At 45.7% G+C, this 17,309-nt stretch overlaps 1 protein-coding gene across 2 annotated transcripts in view; it reads left to right on the top strand.

Moving 5' to 3' along the window:
- smurf2 (SMAD specific E3 ubiquitin protein ligase 2) overlaps positions 1 to 17,309 on the top strand; it is a 38,452-nt gene that overhangs the window by 8,818 nt on the left and 12,325 nt on the right. The window contains exons 2-7 of one of the 2 annotated variants that reach the window (XM_034593085.1): positions 8,800 to 8,838; positions 10,315 to 10,423; positions 13,771 to 13,904; positions 16,187 to 16,255; positions 16,894 to 16,978; positions 17,176 to 17,259. In XM_034593085.1, coding sequence (XP_034448976.1) covers positions 8,800 to 8,838; positions 10,315 to 10,423; positions 13,771 to 13,904; positions 16,187 to 16,255; positions 16,894 to 16,978; positions 17,176 to 17,259 — 520 coding nt within the window. The remainder of the gene's footprint in view (positions 1 to 8,799; positions 8,839 to 10,314; positions 10,424 to 13,770; positions 13,905 to 16,186; positions 16,256 to 16,893; positions 16,979 to 17,175; positions 17,260 to 17,309) is intronic. The other variant, XM_034593087.1, reaches the window with a different exon arrangement.

The following is a 17,309-nucleotide window of genomic DNA, read 5'->3' as shown; positions in this document are numbered from 1 at the left end:
GAGGCAACAGGAATGCCACTAAAAATTGCCATTGTGGCATCGTTTCCCACTATTTGGAGCCGAAAATAGTCGGGGGGGTGGACTCCTATTATGCAATTACAGTTTCTATCACCGAGGGAAAAAGGTGACGTGAGATGGATGAAATGTTCTCACACTAAAAATGCTGCCAGCCTCTTTCCTCTCTCGTGTGGTTGTGTGGTTGGTTTCTTCATGTAGTAAAACAGGTTTTTGTAAAGGAAGATAAGGTTGTACATCTTTAACTTGCACCTTTTAGCTGTTGTTTTAAAGACCGGTTTGGTTGAATAAGATATTGGTTCAACTTTCTACTACGTTTTGGTTGGTTTTCCCGACTTTAAGGCTATTAAAGAAACGGATATAGCGACGTTTTTGAATTTGTACAAACCTCACATTGGCGATACTTTCAAAACGGACGGTGCAAGCCTGGATGTGTGTCAGTAAGTGGACGTAATAGTTTTCATAATCAGACTATGCTCTATAACAAACGGGAATATGATTAACTATTAACAAGTCACGTTCAGAATAAGGACATAGTCAGATTATTGGTGTATATGTAGTCATGGTTAATGCAGTTCGAGTTCTGCAGCATTAAATTACAGTTGTTATAAAACCATTTGTTAAAGCTGCCTGCGTCACTGCACTCCCACAACAAACCCATATCCCTGGCAATTTATTTGTCTTGGCTGTTTTCCCAACCATTAACCGTGTCTAATAATTAATGGGCCTTAACGCTGCGTCCTTCTCTAACCACAGCACGTCACTTCTTTAGAACGCCACCTGGCAGAGCAGGTCTCTGCTTCCTCTCAGCGGGTTTCACCACATCGCTCATCACTGCTCCAGCAGGTGGTGAGAGTGAAGTGTAATGATATCTGGCTGCTCTTAGTCGTGGCCTTTCATCCTCTTTATGAAGAGAAGCTGTGGGTGACATATTATGTCTTCTGTCTCTTCTTTCCCTCTAATTCCTCGTGCTCGTTTTGTCTGGTCACAGTGATTCGGTGCAGCAGATGTCCCCCACATGTCCTCAAGTGGTTAAGAGGAGTCCTGGGAGTCTGAACTGTCTGTGTTTGCTTTGTGATGTTTCACGCACGTCACAGGGAATATGAGTTTCTTAATGTGCATCGCTGCTGGTTTCCTCTCCGCTGCCCCGATTGTTGACAGGGTTGTTCTTTCCCCTCCTCGCTCGGGGCACGTGTGAAACAGAGATGAAGCCTCGGGAACCTCGGGAGGAGTTGATCAAGGACCTTTTTCCCCCTCTTTCTTTCACACAGTGTTCCTTTCTGTTTTCCTCTCGGTGTAAAATGATGCGCAGGGAGATTTTCTTACTCTTTTTTCCTGTCTAATTTTCGAACTCTTGGAAATTGTAGGTATATTTAGAGGCATTAGAAGATTTTCCTGGCGTTTAAGAAGTTCCATGATCACTCTGCTACCAGTGACGCTAATATCTGTAATATGTGACCAGAAGACGTCTTATCAGATTTGCATATTACATAAGTGGATTTGCTGTGATTTTAAAAATCTGCCCAAGCTCAGATATTTCCCAGTGCCTACGACTCAATTTGCCTTAACCACATTTCCACAGTTAGCCTGCACCCCGTGAAGAGTTGGACTAAGTTTTGTTTTTAAACTCTACCCTGCTGCTTCACTCTCTTCTGCCTGACTCCAGTTAAGGGCTTAAGTTAAGTGGTATAGCCGGGTCTTTAAAAAGTAAACCACTTTTGTCGTGAGCAGGGAAGCGCAGAAACTTTATTTTTCAAAGTTGTTTGTCTGGTATCGGCTTTTGAGCGTCAATAAGGTTCTTCCTGCAGTTATACATGGGTCTATATGACCTTCCCCAGGAACCCCTGATGTCAACCTGTGTTTTGACAGTATCCGAAATGTTGTTCGAAATGTTCCTGGAAACATTTCTTATTATTGCCTAATAAAAGTAGCTGATATTTCCCCGTATATTACTCTCAAGTCTTTCTTGGAAACACTCGGCTTCCCCGACACCAAGTAGAGGATGTTTTTGCCCTTGTCCATTTGTTTCCCATCAGGTTTAAACAGAAACTACTCCACTGATATCCAAGAAACTTGGTGGAAGAATGGGACATGAGCTAAGAAAGAGTTCATTAAAGTTTGGCGCGGATCCTTTTTAACATATCAAGATAAAACGTTATTTACCCTTGTCACTGATTTTCCTGGATTCATGGATCTTGATGGAAAGACTATATTCAGGGGACTGATCTATGAACGTGTGCATTTTGTTGCAGCTTGACTGAATTTAATGGGACTGTTGGGCCTTGGCGGAGGTTTGTGCTTCATGAGCGCTGACTTTGAGTTTTTCTGTTTATATTCACGTCGCCAACAAGAATGCTGAATTGACATAAGTATGGCTGAGGATTGGGATCACAGTATCACTTCTAGGTCTCGTTGCGTTTGTGCGTTCAAGCATCAAACCCTGATCAGATCGTCTTCCTCGGAAACTGTAGAGAGGATCTCAATCGTTTCCACTTTGAGTTCTATTCACAGAAATTTTTCATGGTTCTTAAGTTGACATGAAAGATGCCCACTGGACTCTTTACTCCCTGAGTGCAGTTCATCACACTCAGGGAGTAAAGATCCTGTAACCTTTGGGTTTAAAAACAGCAAATGGTCAGTCGCTGCATAGGTTCACTGCAAAATGGGAGTTATTCCCAATGAACTGCGCTTTGTTTCCTCCCTGTGTTGGACTGAATGGCTCCGTGTCTGTGAGATTGCCATGCATGAAGGCTCCAGCGCCCAGCTTATATCAGCCTCCGTCCACTGCAGCCTCATGACGGGGGCTCACAGAGGCAGCGCTCAAGGCCAAACGTTACCCTACATATTGTCAGAGGAGATTTCATTAGCATATGGCTCAGAGTTTAGTCGGAGACGGCTTAAGAACAGGTTCACTAGCACCAACCAACTACTTGTCAGTCATTGCTCGGCCTTCTTCATCTCCGTTTTTGTTCCTCCCTTTAGGTTTTATGTCCCAAAGAGGTTAGGGAGGAGTGGCGAGGGGAAGAGGAAGCCTTTTGTTTATAGAAGAACAATGCTGCGCATGAGAGTGCACGGTCCTGGTGCTGGAGTCAAAACAGGGCAGACAGACAAACAGGCAGACAGGCAGAGGAAAGGCTGAGGGCTGGGAGAGTGGTGGGAGGAGGTGGGGGAGTGCTGCTCCCTGAAGATGTGTCAGACTGTCTGGCGGGTTTGGGTCAGTGCACTGGACCGGAGGAACCAGGTGGACAGGAAACCAGGTTCAGAATGGGGTCAACCTGAGCTCGTGGGCCGGGAGAGATTTGTTTAGATTCTCACACGAGGATGATTCCACGCAAAACCAAGAGGAACGGCTGATGTTGAACAACCTCGTCTCCTTCGTCCAATTATAAAGCTGCGTTTCCACACAGTTTGGACGTAGAACCGAGGAGGTGAATGCTGCAACATGACCAGGCGCTTGTCTGTGTTCCCACCCCCCCCCCACCCCATTTCCTCCACCTCATAGACTCCACAGTGATGGTTAACCGCAGAGCAACAGACTAGAGGACGTGTGAACCCACTTTTCCCTTCAGTGCTCTTTTCTTTTTCCCACACCCCATTGTGTTCATGGCTGACTGTTGATGTCTGTATTTGTTCGTTGACAACGGTTGAGATGTAGGTTCCCGGTTCCATCTCGTCTCTCCACCACCGATTGCTGCCATGGTGACGCCCCCCCCGGCCCCCCCCCCCCCCCCCCCCCCCCCCCTGCCCTCCCTCCGCCAGACGTCACGTGTGCTACCCCTCCCCAGGTGTTTGGCTTGAGTCTGGCGAACTTCATTGATTCGCCTGCACAGTGGGGCTCTTTGTGTCGCAGCCTGGGAGAAACTCGGCCCATCCTCTCCCCACAGGTGGAACTTTAACTTCGCCCCCAAGGTTTCGGTCGCTGCCTGCACAGAGCCGCTGTTGCCACTCTGTGGAATTGATTTTTATTGAGAGACAGTCTGGCAAAGGAAGGAGCTGAGCAACACCGAGCTCGCAATCATTTGTGCGTGGTGTTTGCTTAGCCTTCTCTGCCGTCCTGTGGGAAGCAGCCTGGTTCGGGCTGTAATGTGGAAAGCCATTATGTGACTAATAAGCTGCAGTCAGCGGAGCAGCTACCGAGAGCAGACACACTTCCAGTGCTCATGTGTGAGGCTGTAGGTGGTTGTTAGATGATGCTGCATTTTTTTTGAAAACTATGCTTTTATTTGTTTTTAACCTTTTTGTGTGGACGAGTCTCCTACAATCACATCCTCAAATTCCTTACGCTGCGTTTCTGGTCGTGTTTAAAACAGCAACACTCAGTGAAAGTGAACTGGGCCTTCGACCTAAAAGGTTTTGCTTAAGAGTTGTTAAACTAATTGTTGTTAACCGGGACAAATTGTGGACTGAATGACCTCCTGCAGTAACCAGGCTGGTGTAAGTGCTGCAGTGGAAAAAGGGCCTATGACACACTTTTTCTTTGATCTGTCATTTTAAATATATGCACTCGTCCCTCGCTGTGAATCTCTCAGTGGTGCTCTTCCTGTCTGTCTCTCTGCGGGGGGGCGGGGGGGGCTCGCTCCCCCCCCCCCCCCTCAGGGTATCAGTCAGCGCTGCAGTGCCTGGCTGTGTGAGTGAGGCAGTGCGACCGGAATGAGAAACACGGGCGACACAGAGAAACCCTTCTCTCGGCTTTGCCTCGATGGCTGCCGTCGCCATGACAACAGAGGATCTTAGATGGGCCCGAGATGCTCGGTCTCATGTGATGCTTTTCCGGAGCGATTGTCTTGAAGAAGAAGAAAAGTTGGAATACATCGATGAGTGTAATGAGAAGGTGATCTCATGGTTAAGTCTCATATGTGATGCTTTGAATCCCTTGAACACACAAAACTGTGGCAGAACAAGTTCCTTATTTCTTCTTTATTTGCTTAAAACTTGTTCTTCTAATACTAAACCTTAAGGCACTACTACATTTTCAATTGATCCATGTTGTATGATAGAAAATTGAGTCTTTTTATACATCATATTATACATAACAGTTTATTCATTAATGCAAATTTTGGCACCAAAAACGAATTAAGAGTCTCTGAGAAAGAAGAAACTTTTGATGGAGCACGTTTTTTACTTTTCCAGACCAACACCCAAATAAAACATGTTCAGAGAAACACTTTTTATATTTCCCACCAAGGGCAATAACACAAGTGCCAAAAAACCCACAGATTGAGTTGATATAGCAGTGCATTATTGAGTTTCTGATGTATATTGTCACATTTTTCTCTTCTTGAAATATTGTGCCATAACATGTTGTTGCACCCCTGTGCTGGTCTTTCTGACGAAGGGGCGGCCAGAACTGTTTATAGGCCGGCGGAGAGTTTTTCTTTCGTTTACAGTGTAGTTATCCGCCCATGAACACACCGAGGAATTATGAATTAACTTCTGTGCAGCTTTTCACTGAGGCATTTTTCTTTTTTTTAATGAAGGGAAAAACTAAAGTTCTGATTCAATTTCTGAACTTGGCCTGTCTGACCCCCTCACCCCATATTAACACTGGCAAGCCGCTCCATTATGTGGTTTTAGAAAATATTGTCACTCCCTAAAAAAAACAGCACTCTGTACAGAACAGCCACGGAATAATAATAATGATGTGATTCTTGCTGGCATCTGAAATAAGCTTCTAATGTTTCTACTTTTTTTTTCCCCAGCGTTTCTTTTAACCCTAGGACAGTGTGTATGCGTCCATCCATCATATTACAGGGCTGTGTGTGTGTGTCTGTGTGTGTGTGTGTGTCTCTTCCTTCTTTATGTACCAGCTCATAATTACATTTGTCTGTGTGTGTCTGTGTGTGTGAGCATGAGAAAGCCAGTCCAGGGTGACCAATAAAACAACAGATTTACGATAGTGCCCCGTAGGTGCAAGCTCGCCCACTTCCTTTTCTTGGGAACGGCTTCTGTCATCACGCCTCCTATTTCCCATAGCGGCATCAATTATGGTGCTTTTCTGTGTCGGTGGTGGGTAAAGAGGAAAACTGCATTTTACTCACTGGCCTTTTGTCGGGTCGCTTAAGCTACAAATGATATCTCCACAAGTATGTTACCCTGTGATTAAATTACAGGGTAACATAAATTGTATTTCTAATCGGCCCTTTCATTCAAAACCCCCTCACTACTCCTTTCTCTTCATTTGATTTCATGACAATTAAAATTACCTTGTAATATGACTTTAATGATCAGGACGCGCGTTAGAAAATCCAGATTTCTGCTCGCTACGAGTGGAAATGATTGCCTTTTTGCATCAGCTGAAATGTAATGGGAACCAAATAATGTATTCTTTCACATTTGAACTAGCTCCCGTAGGACGTAAGGTGTCTGTTACCCATTTAATAATTTTTGCTACGGTAAAAATGGCTGACTCAAGTGTCCTCACTGTGTCCTCACTGTGTCCTCACTGTGTCCTCACGCTCTCCCTCTCCGCCGACTCGGACTTGGCTTCACTGCTGCCATTGTCTCCCCGCGTCCGCCATTCCAGTGGTTTTCTGTACATTTTCTGTTTTTAGCCGTAATTCGGCCCCTTGCATGTTTTCATACGGAGTCTATATATGTATAAATAGTGTTGCTTCCTGGTGTGTGTGGCTAGCTGAGTGCTGCTTATGCACCGTCGGTTTTCCTCGGTTCGGCTTGGTTAACTTTAAGCTGAGCCGGCTGTTCTGTGGGCCGTGTTATGTCGGGCCTTCCCCTGCAGTTGGTCTCATTTAGCCTTTTTGTCATTTCTTTGTTTCTGTCTGGATTGTGATTGCAGGTTCTGTTGACCCTTCCCTCTTCTCTCTCGTACCTCACATAGATTAATTGCATTGGGACTTAAAGACCCAGGGAACAGTCGTGCTTGATGTTCTTTCCCCCTCTGGAAACATCATCAAATCCCCGTCGAGCTCTTTTTCACATTACACACATGTTGTCTGTGGGCAGATGCTTTGTGGAAACACAAAAAGAAAAAGCTGTCACCTGTTGCCTCACTCCACCTTCGGCGTCAACGCCTCCAAGTGCGTGTGTGTGTGTGTGTGGGGGGGGGGCAGACATGTTCACTTGTGTGTTCATGGGGAGTGCGACCGAAAGCGATGCATACCAGATGTTTTAGAGATGAGGTGGGTTTCGCTGGAACGTAACACATTCCCAGGGATGTTTGCGGAAAGAAATTCTTCCTCATCTGTCGAGCATGTTCTTCAACCCCCCTCCCCTCGCCCCTTGCACCCCCACCCAGGAGGGTATGCGTCCACTTTCTGTCGTCTGTTTTCACTTCTCGTTCTGTCTCTTAATGGGGTTCTTGTCATTAAATCCGCAGCCCTGTGTGTCTGGCTGTCCCCTGCGCAGCTGTAGACACCGTGCATATGTAGAAAGTTGTTGTGCGAAGCCGGTGATTTGTGCGTTTAATTTTGTCCGCACACGTTTCTTGGAAGGTACGTCCTCCTCCGTCTGTTTCCTGGTGGGCAAAACTGCTGTCAGCTCAGCCCGAAGTAACCCGGGGTGATATTTGACATGGTGTGGTTGTGTGTCTGAGTATGTGCGGCATGGGATTGGGGGGGGGGTGAATAAGCCACTGCTGCATATTGAATGGCTTCAGCAGCCGTCTGCCACTAGGGGTGTGCCTTTGTCTGTTTGGCCATTTTCAGACATGACATAAACTCCGTAGCCTTTTCTCCAGATTCTTACCCACAGTTTCCCTTTTCACACACATGCACAACCCAGCGGGAGGTTTTACTGCACAGACGAGAATTACTTGAATTGATAACCAATTGCCGTCAGTCATTTAACTTATTGATTATTGGGTTCACAGCCCTGGAGCTGGTTTGAAATGAGCGGAAATATATGGCCGCATGATGACATTCACATTGAAACTGCTATCTTCAGACCAGGATGTAATTTAATAGCTAATCCTGAGCAGCTGAATCATCCTACTCCCAAAACATAGGATTTAGAGCCTCAGTTATTGATTAATCTGCTGATTACTTTCTACATTAATGAGTAATCCCTGATCCGTACCGCATCGTTCCACCAGAATACACAGACCTGGGTGAAAACATAACCTCATGAGCGAAAGTAAATATTACAAATTAATTTATTATATCCTGATCGGCCTAATGAACGAAACACACTGGTATTCAGACCAATTAGCGTTTTTGTTCCTCGCTGAACCGTAACCCCAGATGTAAGCTAAGCCCAAAAGCTGTATTTCCAATGCGCCTGACTCACTGGCTGTAACTCTTCGCTCCAGACGCCCAGGTGGTTTCTGAGCTTCCTCATCCATCCGCACATATACAGGATGAGGGTGTAAGTGGCTCTGCCTCGTCGCCTCAGCAACCGCCTCAGTGGCTCCCGGAGTCGATCGACAGCGTCGGCCTCCGTGCTGCAGGCGGGATGGTTTTTCTGTTTCTAATGACACAGCTAACGCGACTGTTAATTGCTCTAAAGCCTCAGTTTTTTACATTTGCAGCGACGGGATTTGTTTCCCCTTGCTGTCTGCGAGGTGTCTTGACATAGGTTGTTGGCATTCTGTGCTATAAACATGCAATTGTGGGCAAGAGAGGGTTTGTGTAGTCTATACCCAAATCTGGTCTGTGTTTGCGCAGCGTTTTCCTACTTGAATCTTGACCTAGACAAATCATTTCCTGCTGCCCACCCGTGCACATTCCTGCCACTTTTCAAACATATGCGTATAAGGTCAAAAGTGAACATTAAAAAAAATGATTTTAAGTGTTTAAATTATATTAACCCTCGACTCTTTCTCTCTTTCAGTCCTCTGCGCCAAAAACCTGGTGAAGAAGGACTTCTTCCGTAAGTATCTGCCGACATATCTTCTTTTCACACCCTCGTTTCCCCCTTTTGGGTTTTATGGATACATTATGCATGCGCTGTTAAAAACCCTGTTGAGATGGAGGAATTTGGGGCACTTTTCTCTTCGCTGTCAGCGCCACACACACGGTCTGCTTGTATACTCATTTCAGCAGATGTGAATGGTTGACTTCATATGTCCGTGGTAGTTGGAAAGTGTTGTCTACTTAGTGCCCCATCACTCTTAACACAGAGATGCAGACTCAATCCTGATATAACGTGTCTAGGGTAACGTCACTGAAATACCATAAATACGCTGACAATTCCGTCGACTTTTCCACGTCCACTCAGCATGAGTTGGCCGGTTCATTCTGTCCACCGGAGACTTAAAGGGCTCGTATGTAGGTGTCTGAGTGTTTGGGTGTGTTTGGGTCGGGCTGTCATGGTGAATGAACATGTAAAGGTCCGCTGCTCAGTCAGGTGGTGTCTGTGGTGCCCATTCCGACCATTCCAACACTCAGGAGCTGAGCAAACACCCCGTTAGGGAGCTGGTGGAGAGCTGCACAGAAACCATAGATGAGATGTGTCTTGATTTATGAACTAAAGCTTTATGGCGCTTTTTTTTGTTTTTGTCTTTGTGCATGTTGTTGACCCGTTTGTGTCTGTAAAGCTGCTTTCAGACCCGCTCTGAACTCTGCATTCTGGATAGTGTCCGAACGGGCTCATGTGAGAATACGGCAGAAGATTATCCAGAAAAACGTTCGCACGCAACAGAAAGAAACTAAAAGAATGAACATATTTCAAGATGAAAAAGAGGAGCCATGCAAACGGAAGACGATAACAAAGACGTCAACTTTCTCCGCGTTGAATTTATCCAGACATGTCTGTGTTGTTGTGAATAAATCCAACTGGAGAATCTCCTTCTGCGTTGTTCATATGTGAAAGATAAAACTCCAGAGAAAGACATTCTCCTGAGTTCATTTCTAAAAATAGCGTTGTTGTGCATGCTCCAACCACTAAAACATATTTGCAGCTATGATCGTTTGTATTATCAATTCATTTCTGTAAATGTTGTGGATTAATAAATCAGGTATTGTATAATAATTATCTCTGTTTCCAAAATTGTCGGGGAAAAAAAAGAACAAAGGCCGGCAAAGGTTTTATATTTTCCTGATAATTCACTGAAATAACTTTGGAATTCCCTGATTGCCTCAGGACCTCATCTGGCATCCAAAGGCGCAAAAGTTTCAGGAAGTAAATAATGAGTAATCTGTGAGTCTGGACGTGCTCCAGCTCTTTGTAGACAACACAGCATCCGTGCCAGTTGTATTCATCACCGTCTGCCACGTCGTGAGCGAACACTGCAGGGGGAACATTGTCATCTATGTGTTGTGCAAGCGTTTGTTATCATCCGCTATTATCCCAGGTCACGTGTGGCTGAGGCTGAAGTGTGTCGCTGTTGTGTTTTTCTCTCTGCAGGCCTCCCTGATCCCTTCGCCAAAGTGGTCGTGGACGGCTCGGGGCAATGCCACTCGACAGACACTGTGAGGAACACGCTTGACCCCAAGTGGAATCAACACTATGACCTGTGAGTCCCGGAAAACATTTTAACGACTCTTCTCACGTAGTCGTTTCTTGCATCTGTTTGTAGAGAGGGGGGAAAGTCGGCTTCCTTCTCGGTTTATTTGAATACCTCCGACCCACCTAAAGGCACAATCTGATTACAAACAGCAGTTCGAGGCAAAGCGTCGCCCCGCTCCAAAGCCTTTTTACGTCTTTCTTTATTTAACCTTGATAAGTGAGCACGCTGAGACGTGTCAGGACGGTGCCGCTAGCAGGACCTGAACAGTAACAGATGTAAACAGCCGTTGCATCTGGCCTCATATCTAGATATTGTGTAATGACATAACCCTCCAGCGCCAGCAAACAGTCTAAAAATGTCCCTTGGAACAGGATTCAAAGCGCCGAGAAGGAGGGGGCGTGCGTCTCCAATAGTATTTTCTTCCATCCACCGAAACACGTGCATGTCTTGTTGAACCCCCGATTGCCTCGTTTCCCAAAGATGGTTTGTCTTCGCACAAGTAACCTGGAAAAAATAAGAGGGCGAGCGCGTGAGTGAAAATGTGAGAGTGAAAGTTTCCAGTATTCGCCCCGGTGTTTATCCAAACCGTCAGTGCGTAGCCAACAGCAAGAGGAAGCACATGTCTCCGTTTGTTTGGTTGCTGGGGATACAGGAACCTCTCTCTCTCTACATGGCTGTTGAATTAGCTGCTCATGTCACATCGGACACGAGGGGGGGAAAAAGTCATGTGCACACCTTAAATATGGAGCGAGGGGAGAGAGAGAGACTCGAGGCTCGACGCAGCTTCTCCGTGTTATTCGTCCCCGGAGTCTTCAGACACAGCTGAGTGCAGTTTATGTGAAAACGACTGGTGTTTCTGTGCCAGTGATAAGTTTACCATCGCTGTATTCATTTTTACTGTGTGTCAGTGTTTATCCTCGTGGCCAGCGCGCGGACTCCGAGGCGACGGATTTTCGAGGAGACGGGTTTTTTAATTGACTGAGAGCGAGCAGCCTAGAAATCTGTCTGGCTTGTTAAAGCGCGACCAGCGAAACACCTGGTGCTCTGAACACGGCCGAGTGTTTTAAAGCTGCTGCTAATGACGTCATCGGTGCAAAGTCAAATTTCAACACCAGTTTCCTCACACGATGGAACTGACTCAACCCGTTTTTGCATTAGTTTCACTATTTCCACCATTTACACGTTACTTTCGGTTGAGCCTAGTTCACGCTTTTCAGATTGGAGCCAAATTATCCTGTAAAGACAACAACACAATACAAATATCTAGACAATTTGGCGACAACTACAGCCAATCGGTCACATCTCCTGCAGCACATGTATCCCCTGGTTGGTAAATCACTGTTCTACATAGTTTTACTTTTTAACAGCATCCAAAAAAAGTGCGAGTCCACGTATTAAAACATGTGCTGATCCATTTGAGAGCCACAGCTGGTTCCAGTCCTAACTTTTAAATCTCATTAGTGGGTCTGCGTATCTCAGATTGTGACTTTAGAGTTGCTAAAAAAAGCTAATAAAGGTTTTTTTTTATTCTTTTACTTTGAACATATGTCCTTGGCGGTAAGAGAAAAAAAAAAAAAAGATCTATTGAAAAATAGCATGAATACAGTCTGCCAAGTGAAAGGACATATTTAGAAAGCACATCTGCCTCTTTAAATCTGCTGCCTTTTCCCTTTTTATTACAATTTTCCCATTGTCTGTGTGTGTTTTTTGTGAGTGTATGTGTGTGTTATTGCCTATGACTGGTATTAAAAATCTCAGCCAGACTAATGAATTTTATGACATGGAGGGGTGATCCAGATGACCAGGGTTTGGTTATAATACTTCCCTCCCGTCATGTCTGTCTGACAGAGCAGCGCTCGCACATCGCACCCCAGACAGGCATTTGGCATGGACTCAAAATGTCCAGACATCTTACTCACAGCCCCATTGTTTCATATCCCGTTCGGTAAGCAGCATGATAATTACGGTGGGATGCCGTTCCGTGAATCGCACAGATGATTAGTTTCTGACTGAAGGAGAGGGAGCCCACCCGAGCATGTGTGCCACAACAGGTTCACATGGGCAGATTGTTATCACACCCGTGGTCTCGCCTGACAAACGGGGAGAAGCGGAGAAGACGGGGAAATATTCTGTCTGTATGTCGCTGTCTCTCGTTCCCAACGTGTGTTTGGGAGTCTGTGTAACATATAATTACCTGATTGGAGTTATTATTTTAGCTAAGATAGTAACATGGCTTTATGGATGGATTGGTGGATTGCCATGAAATTTGGTGCATCACTCATGTCCCCCCCGTCAGGATGAATTTGGTTTGGATGCTTTGGTTTGGATGGCTTGGGCTCAGCCTTAGAAACTTGGAAAGGAGTTCTGACATCTGAAGGGAGCTTGGTAATTCCTTCATGTCGAACGGGGGCAGTTGAGGTGGTTTGGGCGTCTCGTCCTGATGCCTCCTGGGCCCCTTCCTTTTTGGAGGTTTACCTGCCACGCCCCAACCAGGAGGAGACCACGGGGTAGACCCTGAACCTCCTGGAGGGACGATGTATATCTCATCTGGCCTTGGAACCTCTCAGTCTCCCCCAGGAAGAGCTGGAGAGCCCGGTTAAGGAGAGGGACTTCTGTGTCGTTTCAATATTTCTCCTGAACTAGTTGTTTAAAAAATAACTTACTTAGAGTCAAACAACCCCTCAATTTATATAACCTAATTACAGCTTGTCTACATTTGACAGCAGGATTGACGACTGCTCCGTCCTAATTACATTTTCAATTAAGAGCTGGTTAAATCGAGCTGGGACACTATTTTTCTTTTCTTTCCATTTACTCAGGAAAAGTGACACAGCAGACGTTGTGTTAATGAATTATGTTGAGACCAACGGGCGCTGAGGGGCTGTTAACCTTATAAATTATTCACAGGATCACAGTCTGCTTATGGGGTTCTGTCGCAGACCCTCCAGCTCTCGGGATCAGATTTACTGGCTGGAAAATCCCTTTCTGACTCCCCACCTTCCTCCCCCCCCCCCCCCCCCCCCCCCCCCCCCCCCCCTCAGTCTCACAATGTGTCCTTGATGAGGAGACTCAGCGGAAGCCTCTGTCGTGGATCTGTCTTCCTGCATCGCTGGAGACATCCTGACTCAGACTCTTGTCAACTGTGTGTTACATGTTGTCAACACCAGCACTTCTCTAATAAAGTCTGAGGGTTTAAGATTAATGAGCAATCACGTTCCACAGAAAGAGATTATCGCAGAAACTGCAATCCAGACGTCGCTCATTAAAACCGTCGGGGATTCTCGTGGTGTCTCTGAGAGAACCTCGCGTCACTGAGTGTTAATCGTGTCTTGATTTTTATTTATTCCCCTCAGATACATCGGGAAATCCGACTCCATCACCATCAGTGTGTGGAATCACAAGAAGATTCACAAGAAGCAAGGGGCCGGGTTCCTGGGCTGTGTCCGCCTTCTGTCCAACGCCATCAACCGCCTTAAAGACACCGGCTGTAAGTGACTTTACTGCTGCAGCCTACGAGCGCATCGAATGTATCTGCTGTGTTTCACAAATCTCTAAACTCCGTGGGACTCGGTCTTAAAAAATCGAAATCTTCTTTTATTTATTCATTCATTGCTTTTATTGCTACAGAAAAGTGTGAAACATGCGGTGGGATGTAAATGATGCCACGTGTGTTCTACGTGCGTCCTCCTGCATGTACATAAATCAAATCAAATAAGGACCCACTCATTAAAACATAACTCCATAGAACAAATAATAAAAGAAAGAAATTTGTTTGTGCGGTTTTATTGTTTGATAGCACAGAGCAGAAAGCAGGCAGCCGCAATGCAGTATTTTTTATTTTTTCCTCCCTTATTCCAACGTTATTAAATTGTAGCACATCTGCAGCACAGACATCGCTGCCAAACTATTCTCGACCAAATTACACTTTTAAATTTTGCCACAGAGCAGATCTGATTTGCCGCAGCCCTGATGTTTGAATGTAGCTGCATCCGTCACGGCCGACTTTTACCTGTGGTGTGATAAGAAGCAGAGGTTAATAACACCGTGCGACTGTCGGAGCTAAGTGATGGAGCGCGGAGTAGTTCCTTTTAATGTCCTGTCTGCCTCACTGGGGCTGACAGAGGCCAGACCAGGGTGTGAGCGGGGTCAACACTCCGCCTCCACCAGAACAGGAAGGGCCAATCAACATCACCCTGTAATTACAGTACAAAAAACGCCTCGTGTCAGAAGCTAACTGGATAAATGACATTGAGGCTTTAGGAAATAGCTCTTAGCAAAAGCAATGCCAGGCAGTTGTCGCTTCAACAGAGCGGTCCACGGTGATCTCCGTGCGCGGCGAGCCCGGGACCCGCTCGCTGGGGGAACGCGGCCTCGCCGGCAGAAAACGGGGGGGGGGGAAAGAATCACGCCGCTTTTCCTAGAAGCCCCTGACACTGTTGTTCTCCTGGAGCGACACAGGAAACCTGAATCTTGTGCCACAGCTGCGAGTGGTTTGCCGATGCATTTCCCCCCTCTCTCTCTCTCTCTCTCCTGGCCTCCTCCTCACCCCTCGGTTTCAGCTTCGCTCTCCTACATAGACTGGCAGTGTGCGCACACACGTACATAAACACAAAATGCCATTGTGACTAACCTCCCTCTATCTCCGTCTGCCGATCTAGACAGCCGGTCATTTCACGCAGACATGCATAATTGTACAGCTATTTAAGTGTGAGTGCAGATTTGTTGTGCTCTCTCTGTTGTGGTCCCCCCCCCCCCCCCCCCTCTGTGTATTTGTCATTCTTTAGTTTTTTTTGTGTGTATTTACCAGCAGTTGAAGTTTTGTCTTCGCGGGCATGCCTTGGCGAGGGCACTGGGTTGACAACCAACATTTGTATATAATGTTAGTGTCTTAGATCGACTGCAATGTTTGTGTATAATTGCAGAGTTTCTCTTTTGTGTGTAAAAGTCTACACAAGTATTTAGATGTTTACACTTTCAATGTACCAGTGCACTTGTCTGCTTACTTTGTTTTTACTGTGTGTGCGTGTGCACTCCCTGTTTTCTCTGTGGCTGCTGACCTCTGGCCAGCCTTGTAACGGTTTGACCGTTGCCTGTTTTGGTCCCTGTTTAGTCTAGACAGACATCCTGAGCTGATCTGCATGACACCCAGACAACAGAGAGCAGATAGTGGCATTTCTCATGTCTGCAGGCAACTTGGATATATATTTTTTCTTTCTTCCTTTCTTTCCGCCTGATCTCTCTCTCTCTCTCTTTCTCCCTCACTCTCAAATTCCACAGACTTTAAGAAGTTCAGACAAAGAGTTTCCAGACTTTGGCAGTAGTTCATGTCCATGCTAAGACTGAGTGGAATAGTGCAGGCTTTGTACTGAAATTTGTCAAATGTTTGACCTCTGCATTTGAACTGAAGCCCGCTCTGTACCGATGCTCAGTGAGATTTTTACAGCCCGTGGCTGTTCCACAGACCGGACCATCTGTTCCAGGGCAAAGCCAAGCTGTGGTCTGCAGGCAGAAGAATGAGAGACAGATAATGAGGGAGAGAGGAATGGACTCTCAGGGATGTAAATGATACGCAGCAATGGGACTTGTCCACCGAGGAAGAAATACAGCACATGCTAGTTTATGTACATTTCTCAGAAACTAATAAATCTATTTTTTTCCTCTTTGTTTTCTCCCCCACTTCTCCTTCTTTCATCTTCATTCTGCTTTTCTGTTTCTCTTTTCTTTGGTTTTTGCATCTGCACTCTCTTCTTTTTTCTGTCATCTTCTAAGCAGACCAGAGACTTGACTTGAACAAGCTGAGTCCTAACGACAGTGACACAGTCAGGGGCCAGATTGTGGGTGAGTACACAAAGATACACAAAAACAGGGTACCAGAAAGGATGTAATGGCCCAAATTATTTGTAAAAAAAGTAACTTTTAATTATAAATCAAATGGAAGTTGCATAAGTATCAAGTAACTACAACTAGAGTGTTTTCCACTGATGTTGTACTTCATGCACTGTGTACTGGATATCATTAAAGGTGTTGTACTAACGAGGGAGGTGATATCTCCTCCTCTTTTATCGAGTTGCTCATGACCTTCCATGTTTAGTTTTTTTGCAGGATGATGCATAGAAAATATTGGTCAAAAATACCTATACTTAAATGTTATGTACAACAATATAAATTATTTTCCGCTCTAATCACCAAATTGTGTCCAGCTACATTTTTAGTCTTCGGGTAAAATGAAAGATTAAGTTCCATAACTCTGTAAAACTCTTGTATCTGACTCTCCCTACAGAAGGATAAAAAAAAAAAATAAGAGGTGGAAGAAAAATGCTGCGCTGATAAAAAAGTTTAACCCCGTTCCTGTTACTCATAAAGATATATAGCTCCGTTTTGTGCTCCGATAAAATATCTGTGCCTGCACACAGTGCACAGTAATCTGCTGTCGAGTAATCCCAGTGTGTGCATCTGTCTACCATGTGTTGCTGCAGTGAGCCTGCAGTCCAGGGACCGGATAGGCACGGGAGGCCCTGTGGTGGACTGCAGTCGGCTGTTTGACAATGATCTTCCAGATGGGTGAGTGGGGGAAATCTCTTATCATCTCAGGAGGATTTTCTTTATAGCCTGTTGCAAATCCTAAACCAAAAAAAAAGGGGGTAAAGATGTACGGAATATGATATTTGCATGTGGTGAGACAGCAGCCAGACGAGTGGATGGCTCTGCGGCTACTTAACCCATGTCCGCTCACTGCTGTGTATGTTTTCTGCTGCCAGATGGGAGGAGAGGAGGACCGCGTCTGGACGAATCCAGTACTTGAACCACATCACACGCACCACGCAGTGGGAGAGGCCGACCAGGTGAGTACATCTTGTAGCCCAGAGAAACTCAAACCCACACCTCCTTTTTA

Source organism: Hippoglossus hippoglossus, chromosome 8 (assembly GCF_009819705.1).
Source record: "Hippoglossus hippoglossus isolate fHipHip1 chromosome 8, fHipHip1.pri, whole genome shotgun sequence".
Taxonomy (NCBI): domain Eukaryota; kingdom Metazoa; phylum Chordata; class Actinopteri; order Pleuronectiformes; family Pleuronectidae; genus Hippoglossus; species Hippoglossus hippoglossus.
The sequence above is the reverse complement of the archived record's forward strand: the minus strand, read 5'-3'. Positions and strand labels throughout refer to the sequence as shown.